The 24,037-nt window shown below is 36.0% G+C and overlaps 1 protein-coding gene across 5 annotated transcripts in view; it reads right to left on the reverse strand.

Moving 5' to 3' along the window:
• Nucleotides 1-24,037, reverse strand: part of SMARCAD1 (SWI/SNF-related, matrix-associated actin-dependent regulator of chromatin, subfamily a, containing DEAD/H box 1) — a 78,103-nt gene that overhangs the window by 22,377 nt on the left and 31,689 nt on the right. For 4 of the 5 annotated variants that reach the window (XM_042935874.1, XM_042935876.1, XM_042935875.1 and 1 more), the window contains exons 6-10: nt 23,734-23,837; nt 15,658-15,759; nt 14,038-14,119; nt 12,221-12,612; nt 2,950-3,149 (exon numbers count right to left, since the gene is read on the reverse strand). In XM_042935874.1, coding sequence (XP_042791808.1) covers nt 2,950-3,149; nt 12,221-12,612; nt 14,038-14,119; nt 15,658-15,759; nt 23,734-23,837 — 880 coding nt within the window. The remainder of the gene's footprint in view (nt 1-2,949; nt 3,150-12,220; nt 12,613-14,037; nt 14,120-15,657; nt 15,760-23,733; nt 23,838-24,037) is intronic. The other variant, XM_042935878.1, reaches the window with a different exon arrangement.

Here is a 24,037-nt window from a genome sequence, read left to right on the forward strand (position 1 = left end):
TTAGTTTAAGTGCTCTCTTCTCATCAGCAGACCATAAATATCTTTTGGTACCTCTCACTAAAGAAAAAAAAAATGATTTTAAGATTTTCTGAGACCATGAAAGAAAATGAGGCAGCATGTTATTTTGAAGTTACTTGCTTTGTTAGGAGGAAAAAAAAAAAAATCCTTCCAGAGTCAGGATTTATTTTCAGAGTGAAAATTTAATTGGGTTTAAATCTCCTGTTGGGAGAAACTGGTATCAAAGTTTTGAAAGGTGAGATAAGCTTGAAATGGAAATAATATGCTAAATGTGAGTTCAAAATGCAGAAATAGTCTAGAGAGACTTGTTGCAAGCAGTTGATATGAAATAAGATTAGGGATACTAGCTGACCAAAAGCTTTATAGTCCCTAAGTGTGACACAGCTGATGACAATACCACAACATTAGTTTGCACTAACGGTAGTATCCAAACGGCTAAAATATTTACATCATAGCACTTGGAGTTACTCAAGTCACATCTGCAGTACTGATCTGTATCCACATCACTGTCAAATGGCTTCACAGCAACTGTTTAGAACATGATAGGAAACCATCCTATCAAATTGAGGACAAACAAAATCAGAGTAACCTGGTAGAGTTAGCCCAGAAAAGACAGGACACATATAATTAAATACATTTTATATTGAACATCTGAGAAATCTTTTCAGATAAAACAATTTAAAGCTAATATATTTTAGATCAACTGCTAAAGTTTGAGAGATGGCTACATTAACAGTAGGAATAAAAAGGGAAAAATACTGAGGTTTTTTTTCTCTTTTCCCTCACTGTATTATATTTTAACTTTCGGTATCTTTAGTTTTGACATTTTAAAATAAAAATTATGAACGTAATAGTTTTGAGCTTTGAGATACACGCAAGAAATTTTATTTCCCTCTGCAAAGACTTTATTTTTAATAAGGATTTTGGTATGTCTATATGTCCTTTATCTCTAAAAGGCAACTTTTTTGTTATAATTAATACAAATTTGTAATAATAAATGGTTAACATAATTTTGCTTCAACGTAAACTTTGCTAAAAGAATTGGTTCTGTTAAGAAAAGCAGGGTAGCTTAGTCATCAGGATGGTTTGACATTTTCCTCCAATGCTAATAACTCCTTTCCCAAGGCAAGAAAACTACTTTAATTGTCTCTGTGCTCAGCAGCAATGATGCCTGGCCAGTATACCAAGTAAAACTGCTTGTGCAACTCTTACCTTGGCTAAAAATAAAAACCAAGACAACAAATTTCACCCCCTAAAAGTGCATTTACATGAACTCTCAAGAAACTATCTACACAGGTATTAGAAGTTCTATTTCGGGCTAGAGCCAATGAGCACTTTTTTAAAAAGAGCAATTTTTCTCATCTATTAAATACTTCATCAGAAAATTCCTCAGCATAAAGGAAGGACAGTGTATTACCTGATCATACTATTTACAAGTAACAGGACTTTGTGGATGTGGGTTTAAGAGAGAAATTTTTCAAGTGATGCAATAAAGCACTTGATTTTTTAAAATCCAAATTATGATAAAGTAGACTCAACTGGGTAAGTCTTGTAGAGTGAAGAACTCCCCATATCCAATGCTGTAGAACAAGAAGGAGCAGCTCCAACTACACTTTTAGGAGATGAATTTGCTGACATGGCCATAGTTCTTTCTATGCAACAGAGAAAAGAGCTTCTTTGTGGGAAGTGCATCACGTTTCCCTACACCATCCCATAGCACCCTAGAAGGGCACAGAAAAGATTGTAGCTTACTATTAAAGGCCAGTAACCGTATCTTGACTTTTAATTAACCAATGATCAGCAAATATGCTTTGATCATTGACTAGAAAAAGACTAGAAGAAGTAAATAAAATCACCAAGGTAATTAATTTTAGTACCTAGTGCTAATCTTATTAAATACCTATCAGAAATATTCTGAACAAATGTAACTCATTTTTAACATTACATATTCCTGAATACTATGGATATACCATAATCCACTCTAACTATTCATACCATAATTCATTCTATTCTCTGATTTTAGGAACTTGGATTGTTTCCATGTTTTTGCCACTATAAATATTATCACAGTAAACGATTTTATACATTTCTTTAAAAGGAAGTATCCTGAATAGTTCTGAGTCCCCAAACCACTTAAAAATAAACTTTTAAAGGAAGTTCAAAATAATCTTTCCATCCCAATATCCCAACACCATGCAAACTGGGGGCATCACAATTATAAAATGCCATTTTAATATGTACTGGTTGTTGTACAAATTTTTTTACTGAAAATAATTCAGTGTCTGCTTTTTTGTAAGAATTCTGAAAAGGTATTTTACTGACACTAGCAGTTTTGGGAAATATAGTTTTTATAACCTTTCCTTATATAATCTATTTAATAAGTGTCCTTGTCATTAGTGATGTTTCTACTCCAGAAAGAGATTTAATAACTCTGGGCTTTTGAAAGCATTTAAAATATTAAATCAGATACAGTATATTTTAATAATTTCATTTTATTTATGATTAAAAAGAAACTGAGCTAGGACAAATTTTATCACTGATATAATTAAGCAGCTGATTTTCTGAAGCACCAAACTGTGTAAAGGGGTAGTAGCTAAAACCACCTTTCCAGTTTTTGTGATTATATATGAAATCATCTGTCATCAGACAAGGAAAACATAGGTTATATAAGACCATAACAATTCCTCCCTCTAATCTGTAAAGATATAATGGAGTAAAATACCCTTGGCAGGGTCGGGGGGGAAGGGGTATCAATAAAAAACAATTCTTGCATCACTGATGTGTCATTAAAGGAAACTATGGGCTTCCCTTTTAACATTAGTTTTCATAAAACTTCCACATGTAAGTTCCCTAGGCACAATACAGAAATAAGTTCTGAATTTTTATACAGGTGAGATAAAATAAGAAATAGGTATGTATAACAAATATTACCTCTGGTTTAGAATGGAGGGTTGTTCTATGTTCCATCCACCTCCATTTCCAGTGAGCATGGTAACTTGTTTTGTCAACTTATTTGAAATGTCTTCACATTTGTTCATAAGCCTTATAACTACATCCCTTTCTTGGATCAGTGTTTTACAATGCCATATCAAATCTTCTGATAAGCCATTAGTTTTGGACATCTTTGTGAACTATGGCATAAAAAGAAAAATAATTTAACAGTTCAGATCTAGTAAATAAAAATCCAGTACCAATTTTTCTTCATGAGGAAAAGACAATTTGTTCATTGAATATTTTACTAATGACCTTAATCAAGTGCTAAGAGAACCTGTTTCTTTCTTCATGTCTACATTTGAATTTCCATGTTTCTCTTTGATAAATCCTGTCACCTCCAACTCACCATGCTGAAATAAACATATCTTTCTCCCCCAAAATGCACAATCTCAAGCTAGTTATTATTTTGAACCTAGTGGATGTTCTCTTATAGGAGAAACTCTAAAGTGATGGTTAACATCTCCTATCAAGTTTTGTTTTCAAAATCTCAGATTCGTCTTCATTACCAAAAATAATAGTATTGTATAATTGCATACCTGATATCTTGCCCCATTTTCATCACTTTCCCTGCCTATGACATATTACTATATGATTAATCTTCCTAAAACATACTTTTCCCTATCTATCATCAAAGTATCACCCCTCGAGCTTTCAAAACTCCAACTATTATTTGTCACTTAAATTTTGTTCCTAAACTGAGACTATTGCTTGGAAAAATATCGCATGAATCAAAAGTTAACTATGACCAATCAGTAATTTGGTAAAACTTTTTTAAAAAGTCAATTTCAATACATATATGCTTGTATAAATGGCTTTCTGTGAAAGCTCAAAGAATTTCTTTCAAAAATGTATTTGCATTTTTTTCTAAAGAAGACACTGAATACTTCATCATGTAAAAGCTGTAAAAGAATTAGAATTTTTCTATATAGATAGTTGAAAAGAATATCCTGAAGAACATTATAAAAAAATATTTTTAGTGAAGAATAACAGAAAGCCCACAGCTGTCTACAAAGCTAACAACCTGGCTGGACAAAAAGAAATGTCCCACAATCCAGAAATGAATAAAGGAAACTAGAGTAAAACTACGTGTTAAAACTACACATGATTTTGATTCATGTCATCTTATTTACTCAGCATATTCCTATTTACAATAAGAATCACATGAACAACTCTAAATAATCCCTGTGATCACAGTATATTTAAGTTCACAGAAAAGCTAAAATAATAGAAATACAAGATATACTATGATAATTTAACTAAAATGTGTTTATAATAAGCACTTTTCACATCTAACATAGAAAAAGTTGGAAAGAAAATTTCCAATCTATTCTAAAGCCATGTTATTATTGTACTGCAGGATTAAAAAACACAACTGAGCACTTCGCAAAATGGCACTGTGAAATACAAAGTTATTTGCATACTACTTTACATTTTCACATGGACAATATTAATAATCACAATATGATCTCCCATTTTGTGCTTTCCAAGGAAAGGATTTACACATAAACAGCAGGGTATATTAGAATAAGTGCCATGAAGATTTTAAGGAGGTTCTATTAGAATTTCTAATTAAGGGGCACCTGGGTGGCTCAGTGGGTTAAGCCTCCAATTTGGGCTCAGGTCATGATCTTACGGTCGGGTGGGTTCGGTGAGTTCGGGCCCCACGTCGGGCTCTGTACTGACAGCCTGGAGCCTGGAGCCTGGAGCCTGCTTCGGATTCTGTGTCTCCCTCTCTCTCTGCCCCTCTCCCACTCACACTCTGTCTCTCTCAAAAATAAATAAAACATTAAAAAAATTAAAAAAAAAAAAAAAAAAGAACTTTTAATTAAAATATATTTTATTGGGGCACCAGGGTGGTTCAGTAGGTTGAGCCATGGACTCTTGGTTTAGCTCAGGTCATGCTCTCACGTTGGTGGGATGGAGCCCCAGCATTGAGCCCCAACATGGAGCCTGCTGAGATTCTCACTCTGCCCCTCCCCACTGCTTGTGCGAGTATATGCACTCTCTCTCAAAAAAACAAAACAACAACAAAAAAGGAATATATTTTTATTTTTTAAAGTTTATGTATTTGGAGAGAGAGAGAAAGCGTGTGCACACCAAGAGGGAGGGGGCAGAGAAAGAGGGAGAGGGAGAATCCCAAAGCAGGCTCTAAGCTCAGTGTGGAGCCTGATGTAGGCTGATCCTGCCACTGTCAGATCATGATCTTAGCCAAACCAAGTGTCTGTCACTCACCTGAGCCACCCAGGTGCCCCAATTAAATATATTTTTAAAGGAACCCCAAAACTATAGGCCTAAAACCAATCTCATGTCTTTTGTGGGTGTGTGTTAGTGTATATGTTTATGATGCATATGTCTGTGAGAGAACAAGAATAACCAGGAAATAAAGAACATATATTGTGTAACTTTTATGGTCTAGAAACTACTAGATGTCTTTTATTCACTAACTCATTAAATCTTCACAATAACTCCAGATCAACCCACCAATTCTGGATGAATAAACCAAGGTACAATTTCCAAGGTCACACAGTACGATAAGATTCCAAAGTCCATACTGTTTTCTTTTCACTACAATTAGTACCTCCCAAATTAAAAAAAAAAAAAAAAAAAAAAAAAAAAAAGACCTTTTAAAAGTTTAAAAAAACAAAACATTTTTTTTGTAAACAACTACCATTTACTGCTCTCTAATTTTTTGGCAAATATTAGCTTAGCTGGTGAAGGTACCTGGCATGTAGACACAGTCCCTATCTTCATGTGGTTTATAGTCATTGGGAAAGATATGCAACCAATAATTTTAAGTGTAATAACTGGTATTATGAGGGAAAGTACAAAACTCCATGGGCACTTTTCTCAGAGACTAATATAATCTAGGACCTAGAAAATTCTTCCAGAGTAATAAGGCCAGAAATAAGAAAGAACTACATTGGCCCAAAGAAGATCAATTCAATTACGTCAGAATCTAGAGAAGAAATAAACTAACATTACAAAAAAGAAACAGCCAGAAGGAGAAAAATCCAGACTGGGAAACTGTAGAAAAAATGATCCAGTTCCTTCACCAAAGATATTATAGGAAAAGAAAGAAAGAAAGATAGATGGGTGGGGGACCTACAGATTAAAAGAGAATTAAAAGACTGATATCAATGGGGCCCTGAGTGGCTCAGTCAGTCAGCACAGAGCCCACTTTGGACCCTTGGTCCCCTTCTGCTTGTGCTTTCCCAAAAATAAATATTAAAAAAAAAAAAAAAAAAAAAAGACTGATATCAAACAATCTCAGCAGGTAGACCTTATTTAATGGATTCTAATTCAAAATTACTTAACAAAAAAACTTACACCATTTATGAGAAACAAAATTTGAACACTGAATGCAGACATTTTCTTTCTGGATATTTCCTAACATTAAGGAATTATTGATGATTTTTATTAGATGTGACAATGTAGTTAGTTTTGTTTAGGGAAAATATCTTTTTTGAGATATTTAGATTTTTATGGATAAAATGAATTCTGAGATTTGCTTCAAAATAATATGAGACAGAAGAAAGTGGATGAGGATATAGATGAAACAAGATCAGATATCAGCCAGAAACTGAAGCTGCTGCTGAGGACATGGGGCTTTGCTACCTTATTCTAATTTTTTATGTTTGAAATTCTTGTAGAGGAAATCGAGGAGAGTGCAAAAGGTAACTCTTACTTCAAGCTGTATCAGTTTGATTGGTTACTGAAATTTTTAAATGAGCTTGACATTTTGGTTATTTTTGAAGTCAAAATTTCAAAATTTACCTCCCTTGGGACTTCCTACTGTCCCTACCTCTCCTCCCATTTAAGCCAACCAACATCGGAGATGGTCCAAATTATTGTTGCCAGTTTAGAATTTAAATCTACCCAGTAATGTACGTTGTCCATGAATGTAAAACATCAGATTTTCAAGGAAAAGGTTTCACTGAAAGATGAAATTGTCAGGATTTGGTTCAGTTATGAGTAACAGTAAATCCAAAACACTAAGCGTTTAAATACAACAAGTTTATTTCTCTCTCATGTAAACGAAGACCTGTGGAAACACTTCAGATCCAACATGATGGTTCCCAAATCAAGGATTTTTCTACTTTGTTGCTTCATATCCTCAATACATGGGGTTCCTACTATCATACTGACATCTCAGTCAACAGGAAGAAGGGATCCTATAAGGGCACTTTCCAAAAGTCACAATATACTTCTGCTTATATCCCACTGGACAGACCTTTGTCAAATTACCACAAAGGGAGGGTGAAAAAAATGTCATCTTAATATATTGTGGGTACTGTAACCAGCCATAAATCTGTTTAAAAGCCTCGAGGCAGCTTAAAGTACAGAAAGAAAAACTGTTCTTGATCCAAAAAAGTTGCATTTGATATGGCTATAACTGATATGGAGGATAAGAAGAAAACAACAGTTTCTTAGCATTTCACTAGAAATATATACAACACTTCCAGAGCAAAATATTGTGGATCTCTACAGCTAACATTTCTAAGAACCAGAATTCAGCTGAATGGGCATTTATTTAACCCTTAGACTTCCCAAAGGTCAGTACCATAATTACACCCAACTTACAAATGAAGAAATGTAGAATAAGAACTTGCTATAGGTCAGATAAATATTAGAAATGTCACAACTGGAACTCAAAATCAGGCGATCTAGCACCACTATATTATTCCCCCACCTGTTACCTCCTAGTATGTACTCACAAAACCAAGAGAATAAAGAGGCATGCATGAAATTCAGGAAGAAGAGATCCAACACACAAGAGACAACAAGGATTCCTCTGGATGTCAGGGAAATAACATACCAAGGTCACAGCTGAATAGCGGGCCTATAATCCAACCAGTCTAAACCAGAGGAGGTCTTAAGATTCCAGATGAGACTTTTTTTATAGGAAGATGAAATACAAATGGAATACCTGAAGTGTCTAAAACTGAGGGGAAATTTAGACAGCTGGGAAAGTTTGAAATAATAAATATAGAGAAAACTGGACAAAGTAAAACCAAGACCACTATTACCTAGAGAAAACAAAATGCTAAGCAAGGAAAAAAAAGTAATCATGTAATATACTACATGGCTAAGAAAGGCATTTACAAAGTCATAATGTAGATACTAAAAAATGATCTTCAAAATTATATTAACTTAAATAAATCTCAATACGTAATTCCATAATATCTTTATTAATGGTGTGTGTGTGTGTGTGTGTGTGTGTGTGTGTGTGAGAGAGAGAGAGAGAGAGAGAGAGAGAGATGGAGAGATGGAGAGATGAAGAGAAAGTGAGAGATGGAGAGATGAAGAGAGACAGATGGAGAGATGAAGAGAAAGAGAGAGAGATGAGCTGGCACTTAGGGAAATGTATAAGAACACTCTACTGTTAAATGACTGTTTCCTGAAGACAAAAGGCATGTTAATAATCCTATAAAATACTTCACCAAAATACCTCACCACAAAAGGCTTTAAGAAATGCAGAGACTCTGTAAATGCAGGATCTACTAGTAAAATCTACAGTTATGGATGAGCATAGAAAATATGGTCCTATTTACATAATATGAAATACACAAACAGGTGCACAAATAAGATGCTCAACAAAGCCTTAAGTGGTGGGCATCTTTGGCAGAATTTTGGCTAACCTGACCTTCTTTGTTCTTGGAGGTATTGTTTTAGACAAAGAAAAATTATTCCTCCAAAAAATATGATAAAGCTATTTTTTTTCAGGTGGAAGAAAGGGGGGAAAAAGCAATTCCTACTTGCTGGATAATTATGTGGAAAAAAAAAAAAAAAAGAACATCAATATGGCCCTGATTACCACCTCTTTGATTAAAAGACTCTAGTATCACTTCGGGGACTTTTTTCTTTTAAAAAGCCACATACTGAAGTACCTCTCTCCTGCCACAGTGTGTCACTCTTACAATACAAGTTATCTTTTAATTTCTACAGGAAGGGAGGGATTAAGGCCAGATTTAACTCCCTACCTAAGAAGTAACATTTTTGAGGACAGAGTCCTAATCTTATTCACTGCTATAAATACCTGGCAGCAGCTGACGAAGTACTCAAAATGCATTTATAATACATTTTATAAATGTTTGTCAAACTTATGCAAATAAAAATAAAGCCGGAATACAGTCATCCTAAACATAATTTATTGAAAATGACCCTATAAGGAAGGAAGGAACAGGCATTACCATGCTTTAAGTGACAAACTTAAGCAGACATTTTACAATAACCACTGGGAAAACAAAGCAGAAAAGAAAACCCGTGGTCCAAGTTACCAGCAGTTGAGAACAGTACAATGAGCATGAAGGGTTTTGGCATGAACTAAAACCTGGGTTGCATGGTTAGCGATCAAGGAAAACTGCATCTACACTGACCTAAATGTTAAGGAAGAACAGATGCATAGATGAAGTTTTAAGGTGAGTTATTCATGAATGAGTTACTCAGGTATCTTCCTTTGGTCAGCACACATTACTATTCAGATTAAGGTATAAAAGATGCAGCATAATAAGATTATCACAGACAACAGTCCCCACCATACTCTGCACAAGAATAGACACAAACTCAGTAAGTGGCTGGTGAACTGATGCCATCAAATGTGTGAAATATGGCAATTAAAATACCAATTTTACCACATTAACAGCATGTTTTAAACTGACATTGGCTTGCTGTATTTCCAAAGTCTATTCTTACAATAAACACATCCTTTACTAAAGCAGAAAAACACAGAAAAATTATGAAGAAATCTGGCAAACAATAAATTCTGGTTCAAAGAAAACAGGCATAAAGCTGCGAACATAAACACCCTTGTAAACAATGCACTTATTTTGTTAAACTCTCATGTAAAAATAAGGGTGACTAGAATATCTTACAACATTTAATGTTTAAAAAGTGTAATTCTGACAAGAAAGTCATAATGATGTACTTCCCACATTTTGTTTTAAAAGGCACTGCTAACCTAATTTTCACAAACTGTTTTTCTAATAAGGCAATGAAACAGTAATGATTACATTTAATCTACCAATGTTGTAGACTTGTTTTAGCAAAAATGATAATTAAAACATATGTGTACTTGATTTGTTGGCTCAGTTTGCCTTTTTAAATGAAATAGTAATGACTCTTAAAGTTCTCACAAATTCCCCAGTCCTTAAGATTAAATAGCTTCAACAATAATGCTAAGAGTTCACATGCTATAAAGTAGTAAATCATATATACAACTTTGTAGTACCGTGTATGTAATATTAACTTTATCTTTGATGATTTTAAGATACAAAATTGCTCCCTAAATCAGTCACATTCAAAATTCTAAAATGACTAAAAGTAGAAGCTTAAAAGTTCCACGCAAATTAAAATTCAAAGCTCATATACATGGATGTGCCAATGTTAACTGTTCATTTCCAAAAACTCTTCATTTACCTACGTTTTTCAGGACAGCAAAGTCCTGTTTTTGCTGAAATAGCAGGTTTACTTTGTAACTGTTACATAAAATAACCAACATTTAACTAAATGGCTAGCAAATAAATACTGTCTTTGCATTCAGTTTCTAGAGAGGAGGCAAGATGCAACAGGGGGTTTAAAAAGGTAATGCATAATCTACAAAAAATTCATGTTGAGACTAATTTAAACTATGCCGATTAATTAGTGGGGGAAACATGCTTTCTACATGTTAACTTGAATATTTTTGAAAGCATCTGGCACATATAAGTCCGGTATAATTTACTTTAACTATAAGATATTTGGGCAAGTAGTTACAGTTACTAAATACACTGGCTGCAGATAATTGCATTCCTTATGAAATAAATTAGAATCCCAACAAGCCCAAGCAGCTGACTCTGCAATAACACAGGAGACCATTAAAGATTAAAAGAAAGAAGAAAAGGAAGAAAAGAAGAACAAGAAAGCCCTTCAGCAAATACTTCAACAAATAATCACTCAGGCAAAGCCGAACAAGTTTTGAAAGGGCCTGCTTTGACAGATGTTCTCTGGAAAAGCAAAGGCTGCAGGCAAAATGAGTGGCTTTATTTATTTTATTTTTTTTAAGCTACGAAATACTAGCAATATTGTTTCTTTATTTTTCAAATATCTTAACTTTTTAAAAAATGCTTTCTAGAACCACTGTTCAGGGACCCTCCCACACTGCCACTTTTAAAGACACTAAGGGAACTTAGCTCTTACAGATTTGTCACAAGTATAAAATTAATCACAAAAGCAACTTTCCTCCCAAAGATAGAGCACGAAACTTCCTTAAAACTTATAAAGATTCAAGAGGCAGCTGATCTTCTAAAGCTGTAAAAAACCATCCACAGTGTTTTCACAGCAGGGCCTATATATACAATTCATGATATAAAAGCCCCCATTCTCACAAAAGTCAAGGCAAAATTTAAAAGACAGAGTTCTTCTATTCCTCTGTATGAGTAAGATTTGCTGACTGCTGACACTTACAAAACTCAAAATACAGGTATTTTGGATAGCATTTGTTTATAGATCAAATTCCATAAAATGATCATGCAAAGTGTACTTACCAGTTGCTTATGCCTTCCCTTCACCTAATGCCTGAATTCTAGGCTTCACACACTATCTTTCCAATAAAAAACGCTTGCAGCCTGCTACACTCCATAAAATGGCCGTGTTGTTTAACCAAGAAAAACATGTTAGAGATTGAGCTGTCACTTTTAAAAGAAAAAGAAAATAAAGAATTGCTTCTTTTGAGGTGAAGCATAAAACACTGAGGCTGGTATTTGAATCATGGAGCTCCCCTGGACGTTGCTATTGCTCTTCAAGTAGCTGTAGTAAAACTTCTGCCACATTCTTGCTTTCTGCATGGAGTCTCAGCAGTAACAGATCAGAACAGGCTAGCAAACGACTCCTTCCTAAATGTAAGCTCTAATTTCTTCTTCTGCAGTGAAATGAACCAAGTTTCTATGCAAAAGAATGAGTGACAGTATGCCCAGCCAATCAGCTTGGGTTTTTTCAGGAAAATCACCCCTTAATTCATTCAAAATTAGGTCATATGACACTATTTGAAATACTATTGGCTTACAATGAAAGTAATGTTTGACTCTACACAGGATGAGGCGACCCATCTATGCTTCCCTGGGCCGAAGACACCTTGACTATAAACGGTACTGTGAATTAAACACACACACACACACACATATATATATATATACACACACAGACAGGGGAAAAAAAAGTAATGTAGCCTTACCAGAGCTTCCCAACTATTAAAGGGCCGGAGTTCAGTTATCTTCTGAGCCTTTTTCTGAGAACACTGAGGAATCAAAGTTAGTTCACCAATTGAAGCATCCTGAAGAAAGTGAAGAATTTTACCCTTATAGCCATCCTCCATCACTTCTTCACCACTACTGTAGTCCTCATCTAGTGAGCTGCCGACATCAGAACCCGAATCATATTCAGAGTCTTCAATAACTCTCTTAGGATTAAATACATTTTTTTTACGTTTCTTATTAAAACCATTTTGTGGTTTCATGGAACATTTCTGTTTCAGTTTTGTTTTAGCTGAATTTTTAGGATAATTCTGACTTCTTGAAGAAGCTTCTTTTCCATTTGGAAATTCACTTTGTGAAGCATACTGCATATCTATATAGGTAGACAAAAATAATTAAATTAGAAAGATATAAATACAAGCCTTCAAGTAAGATAAAAAAATACCTAAACATGATATTGTCGTTTTGAATACAGAATTCAACTATAATTTATTAAATCTTGATATACTTTAAAGAGAAATACTGAAGTAGAATCTGAAGTCGTACAATGAGCTGAAATAATTAGTTTAAAAAAATAGGTGGTAAGTTTTAAAAAACCGAATATAAACTCCCATTTTCTAACAAAGGTCCTGAGAATATAAATGGCAGCTGCATATTCACAAGATATCCCCAATGTCACTTAGCAGCCCCATCTCTATGCCAACACTGGTGGGTATAGCAAAAACAATGTTCACCCTAAATTAAAACCATTCCTATTATATTAATTTTCCATTGCCATCTCCACCTATTTAAATATATCATTACTGAAAGGCACTGCTACTTTTTCGCTGGTTTATCCATCATATTCCATAGATTTCTAAGATGTCTGTGATTGAAGAGGTTCTGTTAGCTCTTACCAGTTAGCCTATAACATGTTAGTTTACTGTTTAGGATGTTTGTTCTACTGACTCAAAGAACTTTCAGACTTACACATTATTATACATTCATTCTGGTGCATATGTCAAAAAAAGGAAAAATAAATTGGATAAAGTATTCCTTAAATTCTCCACATTCACAATCTATCTCTTTTGAATCATTCTTCAGACTCAGAACTGGTGATTTGGTGGCTTCCTTCTTTCCGCAGACTATCAATTCTCTGTGCCATGAAGAGCACCCATACTAGGGTATTTCTTAGAAGACTTCATTAAAAAATGAAAACAAAAAACCCCAATGCCACTGTACTGGCCTTTTTAAATTGGCTATGAAATTATGAAGAGCTGATCTAACTGATTATTGCTTAAGGATGTGAATAAACATTCAACTCTTCTCCACCACTTCTCTACTGTTTGGTTCTGAAAGTTAAAAGTGCTCCAATACTGGTTTAGGGACTTTCTTCCATGCCAGTGATATTCGTCTTTTAGGTTTCTGATAGTGGTGCACTTTTGATATTCATGTAAGGGCAGGCTAGGGCACCTATATTTCAGTGATTATAAAACACAAGCAATCATACGATCCATCCTGAGAGATGTTAAAATGTTAAAAAGATGTTTCTTTTATGCTCAAAAATACATGGCAATTTAAAAGTAGCCCTATTAAAAAAAAAAAGTTAGCTAAACAGAAAAAAATATTTTCTATTTCATTTTATAGTGCCATTAACATATGGAAACTACTCATTTAAAAACTTTTTACATCATTATTCCCAGTATCTTTTGCAATCCCATTCACTGCTTATTAGCTCATAGGTTTACCATTTTCTTATATACCAAAATACAGAATACAATGGGAAGTATGTGCTTTCTATGACAAAGGAGCTAGTTACCTTGGTCTTCTGCAAACACTTTTAAAGATTCTAAAGCTTCTGTGTACATCCATTCATGTTCCTTGAGTACTTCCCTTAGTTCCTAGAAATAAGTCATTGATCTTTTTGTTAAAAATCTAAAATTAGCAACTTGTAGAACTTGTATACTCTTCTAAAAATAAGTCAATCACTTAAAAATTCATAGCTGATTATTTCACACCTGTTTTCATGCTGCTTTACAGATACTTTCTGTGTATATGTACTTGGGTGAATACGTAAGTCTTCAAAGGAAAAGCAGTTTGACTTTTTCTGCATTTCTCCTCTCCCTATGAAGTGCTCTGAAAACTTGAGGATCAAAAATATCTGCTCAAACTTTAACATGCAGTTAGGCTTTTACAAACTGCCAACTTCAAAACATACAGTTTCAACACATGTAAAGAACAAACAGAACAAGATTTTGCATTTAGCTCATCAAAATACTACCTGTGCATATACCTGAATAAAATAATGCAAGTGTAAATGTATTCTAAATGTTAAACAAATAATGTGCTTCCACATACACTTATGTGATTAAACAGAGGCACTTTTACCAGTGGCATGCGTGGCTCTGAAATTCTTCTTACTATTTAACAAGTAAAACAAAGCTTATGGAATATTAAAGTACCAAGATGTAATATTACACTTTAAAATTCTTTTCTGGGGGTGGGGTGCCTCAGTAGTTTAGTCAGTTGAGCTGAGCAACTGATTCTTGATTGCGGCTCAGGTCATGATCCCAGGATGGTGGGATACAGCCCTGCATCGGGCTCTGTAACGAGTGTGGAGCATGCCTAAGATTCTCTCTTTCCTTCCCGCTGCCCCTCTCCCTGGCTCACCACTCACACATGTGTGCTCTCTCTTTCTCTAAAAAAAATAGAAATTAAAACAAAATAAGTAAATTTCTTTTTTTTTTTTTAAGTTCATTTATTTATTTATTTAGTAATCTCTACACCAAGTGTGGGGCTCAAATCTACGACCCTGAGATCAGGAGTCGGACCTACTTCTGACTGAGCCAGCCAGATGCCCCGACACTTTAAAATTCTTTTTTTTTTTTTTTTTTAAGTTTATTTGTTTATTTTTTGAGAGAGAGAGAGAGAGAGAGAGAGTGAGTGAGCAAGCGAGCAGAGCACGGGCAGAGAGAGAGGGAGGGAGACACTCTCAAGCAGGCTCCACACTGTCAGTGCAGAGCCTGACATGGGCCTCAAACTCACCAAACTGTGAGCCCATGACCTGAGCAGAGATCAAGAGTCACATGCTTACCCGACTGAGCCACTCAACCACCCCTTTAAAATTTTTAATGAGAAATTTAAAGGACAAGAATATGAAAAATGCGAACAGCTAACTTGGTTTTCTAAATATTCACATTTTATACAGGAGTTACAACTGTTAAGGTTATGTTTGTTATTATTATGGCTGTTATGCTGATACAGTTAACAGTGTGAGGAATTAACAAGTAGTATGAAAGTATTTTATAATACTGATAAAAAAGAGTATTAAATTAGAAAAATGTAAAATGCATCTTGAGATTTTACACAGCTTATCGCAAACACTATTTTGTTTCAAACACTTAATACACACTGATTAAATCTTTTCATGACTACCCACCTGTTTATCAAAATTGGGAAATTCCTTTTGCAATTTCAATACAATACTTTCTTGTTTTTCCCAATTACTGCTAGATTCTGCAGACTCATTTGATTCTTCTCCCTAATGGGGGAAAAAAAAACAATTAAGGAGATCACCTATAACGTTAAGTCTTAAGACAATTACATTTATATTTTGACTTGATTTGGAACTTACCACATTCAGTTAAGAATCCAAAAATGTTTCTTTCTGTTCTTGTGAAAACTGACAAATTTATATCTTTAAGGGTAAAGGATATTGCTGCTTTAAGATCACAAAATGCAAGACCCTGACTGCATATCCAGTAACTCACACTTCATACAGTACTCGAAATAAATCTGCTAAAAGACTAGAATGTTCCTCAAATTACTCTAAATAATCCAGGTATACTGAAGTCTCTCCGACCTAATGGCAAGTAAAAGAAAATGACTCAAATATCTCAGCTATGCTCACAATTTTATACCTCCCTACAAATTTCAAATACTGAGAGAAAAAAGTTACTTTTATTTCAGTGTTGATTTATAGAATGGCTCAAATATTAATTGTTCAGCCACAATATAAAAGTAACACAATGATAGAAACTTATGTGAAACCAAAACATTAATCTGGGAATAATCAGTGTTACTCATATAATCACTTTCTTCTTTTGTCACTTAACTTCACTTAAAAAAAATGGTTAAAATTCCACACTTAAGCAAAAAAAAAGATTCTTGGGGTCATGTGTAGGAAAAATCTTATATTTTAGTCAATCAAAAATCATTTACCTAACTCTGCTTAGAACTGTACCACATGCTACACAAACAAGATCTAGAAAAACACAGCCTCATGCTTTCTTTCACCTCCTTCCTTATCCAACAATTGTTAGGTTTTTTTTCACTACCCAAAGTACAAATACTAAAAATTGTGAGTGATACCTCTCTTGCACACAGAAATGTGACAAAGTTCCACACGGCAGGGACATATACCTATGTAGTCCAGTGGTTACACCAGTGACACAAAGAGTTTGGGCCTAACTCTGTCTCAGTGGGCTGTAGGGTTATGAGTTAATCCTGTGGTTATTTTTCCTGTTCCAGAATGGAGAGTTGGAACAGGCATATTTAGGACTGGCAGTAATCTCATGTTAGCTCCTTGGCCCAGAGAGTAAGGGCCATTCTCGCAGGAAAGAGACAAATTCAAGTCCCTAAAACTGAGGAGGGGTAAATGGAAGAAGAAGAAAGAGGAAGAAGAGAAGTACAAGTAGAATCAGCCACAGCAGCAACACCATGTTACTGAAGGAACTGCAGAAACTGGTATCACCATCCCATCCCAATGTACTGTGGCTCCTTGGCCTATACAAAAGCTGGATGATGGGTTTTGGAGAATTATTTTAGTTATCATAAACATAGAGGTGATGATAACCCCAATTGTAGCAGTTACTATCAGATATGGTATTTTTAATGGAGCAAATCAGTATAACCGTGCAGTTAAAATCTATCATGCTTCTTCACCCACTGCCCCATCCCAATTAGAAAGGACAAGCAAAAGCAATTTGTTTTCATCTGGGAAGGGTCAGGGATAGATATACCTTCACAGTCTTCAGGGGTCTCCTGCTCTTTCATAATATGGTACTCTAGGACTGATAGTTTTGCACAGTCCACAGAATATCACTTTAATCACCTACACTGAAGACATCACTAACTGGACTTGGTAAGCAGGAAGCAGTGGGTACCTCAGGAAGACACATGCAGGCCAAAGAATAGGAAATAACCGCCCCCTCCCCCCCAATTCTGGGAACCACCACACCACTTTCATGAATTTTATGGGGGCGTCTAATCTGGGGCATGCTGCAAATGCCGTTCAAAAAAAAAAAGGAAACAGAAAAGGTACATATTGTCTAACTCTAAAAAGGAGCAGAGCAATCGGTCGGGGTCGGCCTCTTTGCTTAATCTGTTTATGAACTAGCTCTCTTAACACTGTCAGTTATGAATGAGGCCAAGATTGAGAAGGTTCTGTAGGAGGTCCAGGATACACTACAAGGTGCTCTGTCACTTGGGTGTCACGACCAAGTAGATGCAATGATTCTCAAAGAATCTGTGGCTAATAAGGATGCTGTATGAAGTCTCTAAAAGCCCCAATCACAAGAAAATCAATATAATATATGCCATTTCCAAAATTACTGCACTGTGCAAAATCAGGAAAATAAAAAATTAGTGTTTCAGAAAAATCGTGTTAGAGGCACAACATTCAAAAACTTCATCAGTGACACATTAAAAAAAGAGGAAGGATCCTTGAAACAGGATAGCACAATTTCACACACATTAAATGGCTAAGAAATGCATAAATACCACAATAAATGTAAACTGAAGTCTGCCTGGGAGTATTAGCACTGGAAGGACTGCTTGTGAGTTACTGTGAAGCGGTAGAAAAAAGGTTATCTGAAAATGAACAAATTTCTTAACGCCAGCTATGGAACAGCACGGCTCACTATCCTTGTGTTACCTCTGCTATACTGGCTGAAAATATAAATGATAAATTATAAAAAAAAAATACATTTCTGCTCCTTTGCTAGCCTCCTCCTCTCATACTAATGCCGTCTGTAAGGTTCTAAATGCAACTGGATGCTAGGACTCTTACTGTATTCAGTACTAAAACCAGTATCTTCAAACCAGCACAACTGTTTTCAGTAACACTTAAAGCATCTGACAACCTGATGTGTTAAGCTGTCATGGTGTAGCCTTTTAGTCTTCACCATCATTATCATGATTACCTTCTGTATCCACATGGCTATCAGGAGCAAATTACTACAAGAGTTCTGTGGCTAGATCATCAGCGGGACCCTATCTCTTCAACATCTCCACTTTTTACTTTCTCAAATCCAACCTTCTTTCCTCAATCAACACACCTTTTTCTGAGTTTTCAAAATTTCTCTGTAAGAATCAAATCTTTCAAAATTGCAAATCAAGGTAAGGAGAGTTTTCCACCACACATAATACAAATGCTCTTATCACTCCAGGTTTTTACAATGGTACTAATGAAATTCTGATGTTAAATCTATTCCAAAATTCTATAACCACATCTGCATTCTCACTTTCAATAACAGCAATTAGTGTAAATACTCACTTTAAACAATAAGCCATAAATGCTGTAATCATAAATTTATCACAAGGCTATCTCAGGTGGTTTTTTGAGGAAAAAGAAGGAAAAAAACGGGGCTGAGTTCAGTTTTTGTAGAGAGAGAGGCTTGATGCATTAGAAGGGGTTTTAAGTCTTTTCGTTTTTGTTTTTGCAAAAGTCCTCTTACAACAGAGATTTAAGTAAAAGTATCACTGCAGATTTGGGCACTCCACCCATTTTTCCTGTACCAGTAGTGAACTCTAAGGCTGACTTACTTCTTTTAAAAGGCATAGCGTCGTCTGGTCAGTGATAAACTACTGCTGGCTTCAGCTCCGAGTCTCTACCTGGCACTAGTAGTGAATATCACAGTAACGCTATGTTTCAAAACCTTAATTCCTGTTTTCCGTTTTTCAGATTTGGGATCTGTGAGGCATGCATTCATAACAAATATCTGTTTCATGAAATTTGAGTTTAATTCAATGTATAGTTGCTTTCTTCGGTTTACTTCTGTATCACAGCTCAAAAATTCTTTTGCAGCTTTCCCATCTGCACTCATGGCTTTGTGTGACACCCGATGGCTTAGGAATTTGTAGCACTATTTGCAGCTACTAAAGCAACCACTACGGGCACCAAAAGAAGCTACTTCCACAGTACACACTTATTTTCTTAAAAAAAAGATCTATACGGAAAAGGTTGTTCCTGACTTTTTTCACTTTTGTCTTTAATTCAGATGCTCAACAATCTTTCCTTTTCTTCTATTTCTTTACGCCTTTCTTTATGACTTCCCAATATATGATGACAGTCCAGCCATATTACTTTGGGGCACTGTCTCTGATGCTCCACAATGTGCATTCCTTTATGCCTGTGGCTCAGGATATAGCACATGTTCTCATTCCTTCCCAAACATTTATTTCAAGCTTTTCCTCAATACTTAAACCTTCTTATATGTACTACCTGATATTTTTTAATGAAATTGCTTAATATGTTTGGGATGTTGAATGGGTGTTTTTCCAATAGAAAAGTTCACCAATGTGAAAGAATAGCAAAACACAGCCTTGTGGGAAAATAAGCATGGTGAAATGAGGCAGCCAGTACATGTCTGGGGTGTGTGCATTTTATGTAATCTATGTGGCTCAGTGCAGCTGGGTGCAGTGTTCTGTGTTCACCTAGTACTTCTCACGAACAACACTGCACATAAATAACATAAAATTTAGGTTATACTAAAATTGCTGTTTAACGTATTTACTGCACTGGAACAAATTCACATTTTAAAAGCAGAAGGGACTTGGGGCACGTGGGTGTCTCAGTTAAGCGTCCGACTTCAGCTCAGGTCATGATGTCATGGTTTGTGAGTTCAAGCCCTGTGTCTGGCTCTGTGCTGACACCTCAGAGCCTGAAGCTTGTTTCGGATTCTGTGTCTCCCTTTGTCTCTGTCCCTCCCCTGCTCATGCTGTCTGTCTGCCTGTCTCTCTCTCAAATAAATAAATAAATAAGCATTAAAAAAAAAAAAAAAAAAAGATTTAATAAAAGCAGAAAGGACTGATGTCTTTTTGTGAAAAAATCGTTGGCTTGAAAGGGAGTCCTGATAGGAACAGAATGGTTGATCATGGCACGTCAAGTGACCATGAGACTTGAGTTGTTATGTGATCTGGTTATCTCACCCACCAACCTTAAAACTGAGTATGAAGAGCAGCAACCCATCATTAAGTGAAAATGGGAGATTTGAAACTGAACTTGAGCAGGCTCAGGAGGAACAAATAAGCTGCCTCTGCAGCTGTCCCAGGCTCCCACTGTACCTACTTCTGCTTTACTCTGCCCCTCCTTCAAACAGGATTTATGGCATTTGGGGAATTCTTTACAATCAGATAAAGTGAGGGGAAAATCTTGAACTTGGTTTTCAAAGAGTTCACATACTATTAGAAGAAGCCCAAAGTGAAGTACACAAACAAATGAGGTTAAATGATTTAGCCTCATTTAAGAAAGGTTTGGGCAGTACATCTTACCATCCACTTTGTATAAAAAGAGGTGGCCAGGGGTAGAGAGCTATGATATATGATGGACAGGAGCTAAGGAAGAGAATAAGAATAGAAGACTGGTGGGGCGCCTGGGTGGCTCAGTCGGTTAAGCGTCCGACTTCGGCTCAGGTCATGATCTCACGGTCCGTGGGTTCGAGCCCCGCGTCGGGCTCTGTGCTGACAGCTCAGAGCCTGGAGCCTGTTTCAGATTCTGTGTCTCCTTCTCTCTGTGACCCTCCCCCGTTCATGCTCTGTCTCTCTCTGTCTCAAAAATAAATAAACGTTAAAAAAAAATTTTTTTAAAAAAAGAATAGAAGACTGGTGACCAGAAGTCTGGGAAAGAGGTGCACCGTTGAACTTCTCAGGAGTTTTTCTGAGAACAGAATGCAAGAGCAACAGTTTTCCTTGGGAATGTTCATCAAAGTGCATCTACTATAGAGGAAATTTTGAGTAATGAGGAAGACAAGATGATCTATTTTGTGAACACCAATAACAACACAGCCACTTGAATGCTTGATCACTCGGTCTATAAACAAATGGCCATGGAAACAGGAATAGAGGCTGTGTATACAGATCAACAAGATGGTCCCACACCAAGATTTATCTGATTACTGTTACCAACAAATATTTAACCTGCCAAGAGCACAGGCCAACAAAGAGTTCTGACAATAGCACTATTCTTTGGGAGAGTCAGTCAACTGTCTGGAGGCAAGTTGATTACACTGGACCCTTTCATCATGGAAAGGACAGTAACAGAAATCTACTCTAAGATGCCTTTCCTATCTACCTGCTTCTGGCAATACCAGTTGTGGGTTGAACTGTGTCCCTCCAAAATTCATGTGATAAATAACACCCTAGCACCTCAGAATGTGTTTATTTGGAGATAGGGTCTTTACTGACATAATGAAGTTAAAATTAGGGTGAACCCTACCCTACCCACTGGTATCCTTACAAAAAAGGGGAAATTTACAGATAGACATGTCAACAAAGAACATGCAATGTGACAATGAAGGCAAGGATCTACAAGCCAAGGAATGCCAAAGTTCCAGCGTACCATCAGGAACAAAAAGAAATGGAAAGCCTTCAGAAGAAAATCAACCCTTCTGACACACTAGCTTCCAGAACTGTGAGACAATACATTTCAGTTGGTTAAGCCACCCAGTTTGTGCTGCTGTGTTATGGAACCCATAAGCAACTAACATATCATACATAGATATATCGAAAACCTAACTGAAGGGCGCCTGGGTAGCTCAGCTGGTTAAGTGTCTGACTTTGGCTCAGGTCATGATCTCGCAGTTCAAGAGTTCAAGCTCTAAGTTAGGCTCTATGCTGACAGCTCGGAGCCTGGAGCTCACTTCGGATTCTGTGTCTCCCTCTCTCTCTGTTCCTCCCCCGCTCATGCTCTCTCTCTTTCTTTCAAAAATAAACATTAAAAAAAAAATTGTTTTTTTTAAATAAATAAAAAAAAAAATAAACCTAATTCACACAGTACACTAATGATACCACAGTGTTCCTGACCAGGTCACTAAGAAAAGTGCATCAATGAATTTGTCTAGTGATTTCACCACATGCCTCAAAACCTACCACAGAACAGTGGTATCGCTTATAGAGAGTGAACTTATAGAGAATGCCTAAGACCGACGTGTTGTTCAACAGGATGTACAAGCAAAGTAAATGCTCTGAATAACCAATCAATTTGATGCTGTTTCCCCCATAACTGTTCTATATAGATTTGTAAACTAAAACGTAGGCCTAGTCTCTTATACTATAGCTACTCCCCATACCTAAAACCCAATCACAGAATTTTTAACTTCCCATCAGTATTAGTTCGCAAGAAAAGAATGCTTCCATGGAGGGACATAACAATTATCCCATTAAATTAGGGTAGAGATTGCTACCTTGCTACTTTGGGCTTCTTATACCATTAAGTCACAGGTAAAAAGATAAAATAAAACAAGTTACTATACTGGTTGGGGGTGACGGATTTTGATTACCAAAAAGAAACTGTGTTGTCTTGAATGCAGACAGGGAGGACTATGTCTGGTTTCACTGGGAGGCCTCAGTAGTTCTATTCTTAAAGCAAAAGTTAATGGAAAAATATAGAGTAACCCAATAAAAGCATAACCATAATTATTTTTAGATAAGCAGTTTTAAGTTATCAAAGAGGTCACCTGGAAGAATTATAATTAGTTGTCACACTGGGGAGGAGGAAATGGTGCTGGTTCAACCATATATTAAAAGTCTATTTTCAGAGTGCCTGGGTGGCTCAGTTGGTTAAGAGTCCAACTCTTGGTTTTGGCTCAGGTCATGATCACAGGGCTTGTGAGTTCAAGCACCATGTCAGGCTCTGCACTAACAGCAGAGCCTGCTTGGGATTCTCTCCCCCTCCCCCACCCCTGCCCCCACCCCTGCCCCCACCCCTCCCCTGCTCACTCTCTTTCTCTCACAAAATAAATATTTGAAAAAAAAAACACAACAGTATATTTCTCCCGAAAGTTACTTTATCATGCCACTAGAATATGAAAAAAAATTTTTTTGAACATTTATTCATTTTCAAGAGACAGAACATGAGTGGGGGAGGGGCAGAGAGGGAGGGAGACACAGAATCTGAAACAGGCTCCAGGCTCCGAGCTGTTAGCACCGAGCCCAACGCGGGGCTTGAACTCACAGATTGCGAGATCATGGCCCAAGCTGAAGTCGGACCCAGTGAGCCATCCAGGCACCCCTAGAATATTTTTAATAATTAATTTTATAACTCAGAGATAAGCAATTAATACTGGATAAATTAAAAAGAAAGCAAAACAGTCCTAAATGAAATGCAAACCCAGTTTGATTTGGTTGTGAGAGAGAAGTCTAATTCATTTAGATGCATTTAGATCTGATATCCACAGATTCAACACATTCTGGGTCTAACAGGTGATTTTGATATTTCAATTCAAAGGTAACTTACGTGATCCAGTCTTTTCTTTTTTATAGACTGATCATCATTAAACTCATCTTCCTCATATGGCTCTGAAGAAGAAGATAATTTTCTTTTCCTGGGTCCACCACCTTCTAAAACGGAGATGAACAATCAAAGTTTGTACAAGTATTGTAAGAATCATTAATGTAAAACAAAGGTAAAAAAGTTATTATAATGAACACGTGCAGATCGTTCTCTTGACATCAGGCCCAATGTTATTTCTTCTACATTTCATGTATACTCAATAAATGTCAACTGAATTAAAGGAAAAGTAAACAGAGACTCTTATCAT

This window comes from Panthera leo, chromosome B1 (assembly GCF_018350215.1).
Source record: "Panthera leo isolate Ple1 chromosome B1, P.leo_Ple1_pat1.1, whole genome shotgun sequence".
NCBI lineage: Eukaryota > Metazoa > Chordata > Mammalia > Carnivora > Felidae > Panthera > Panthera leo.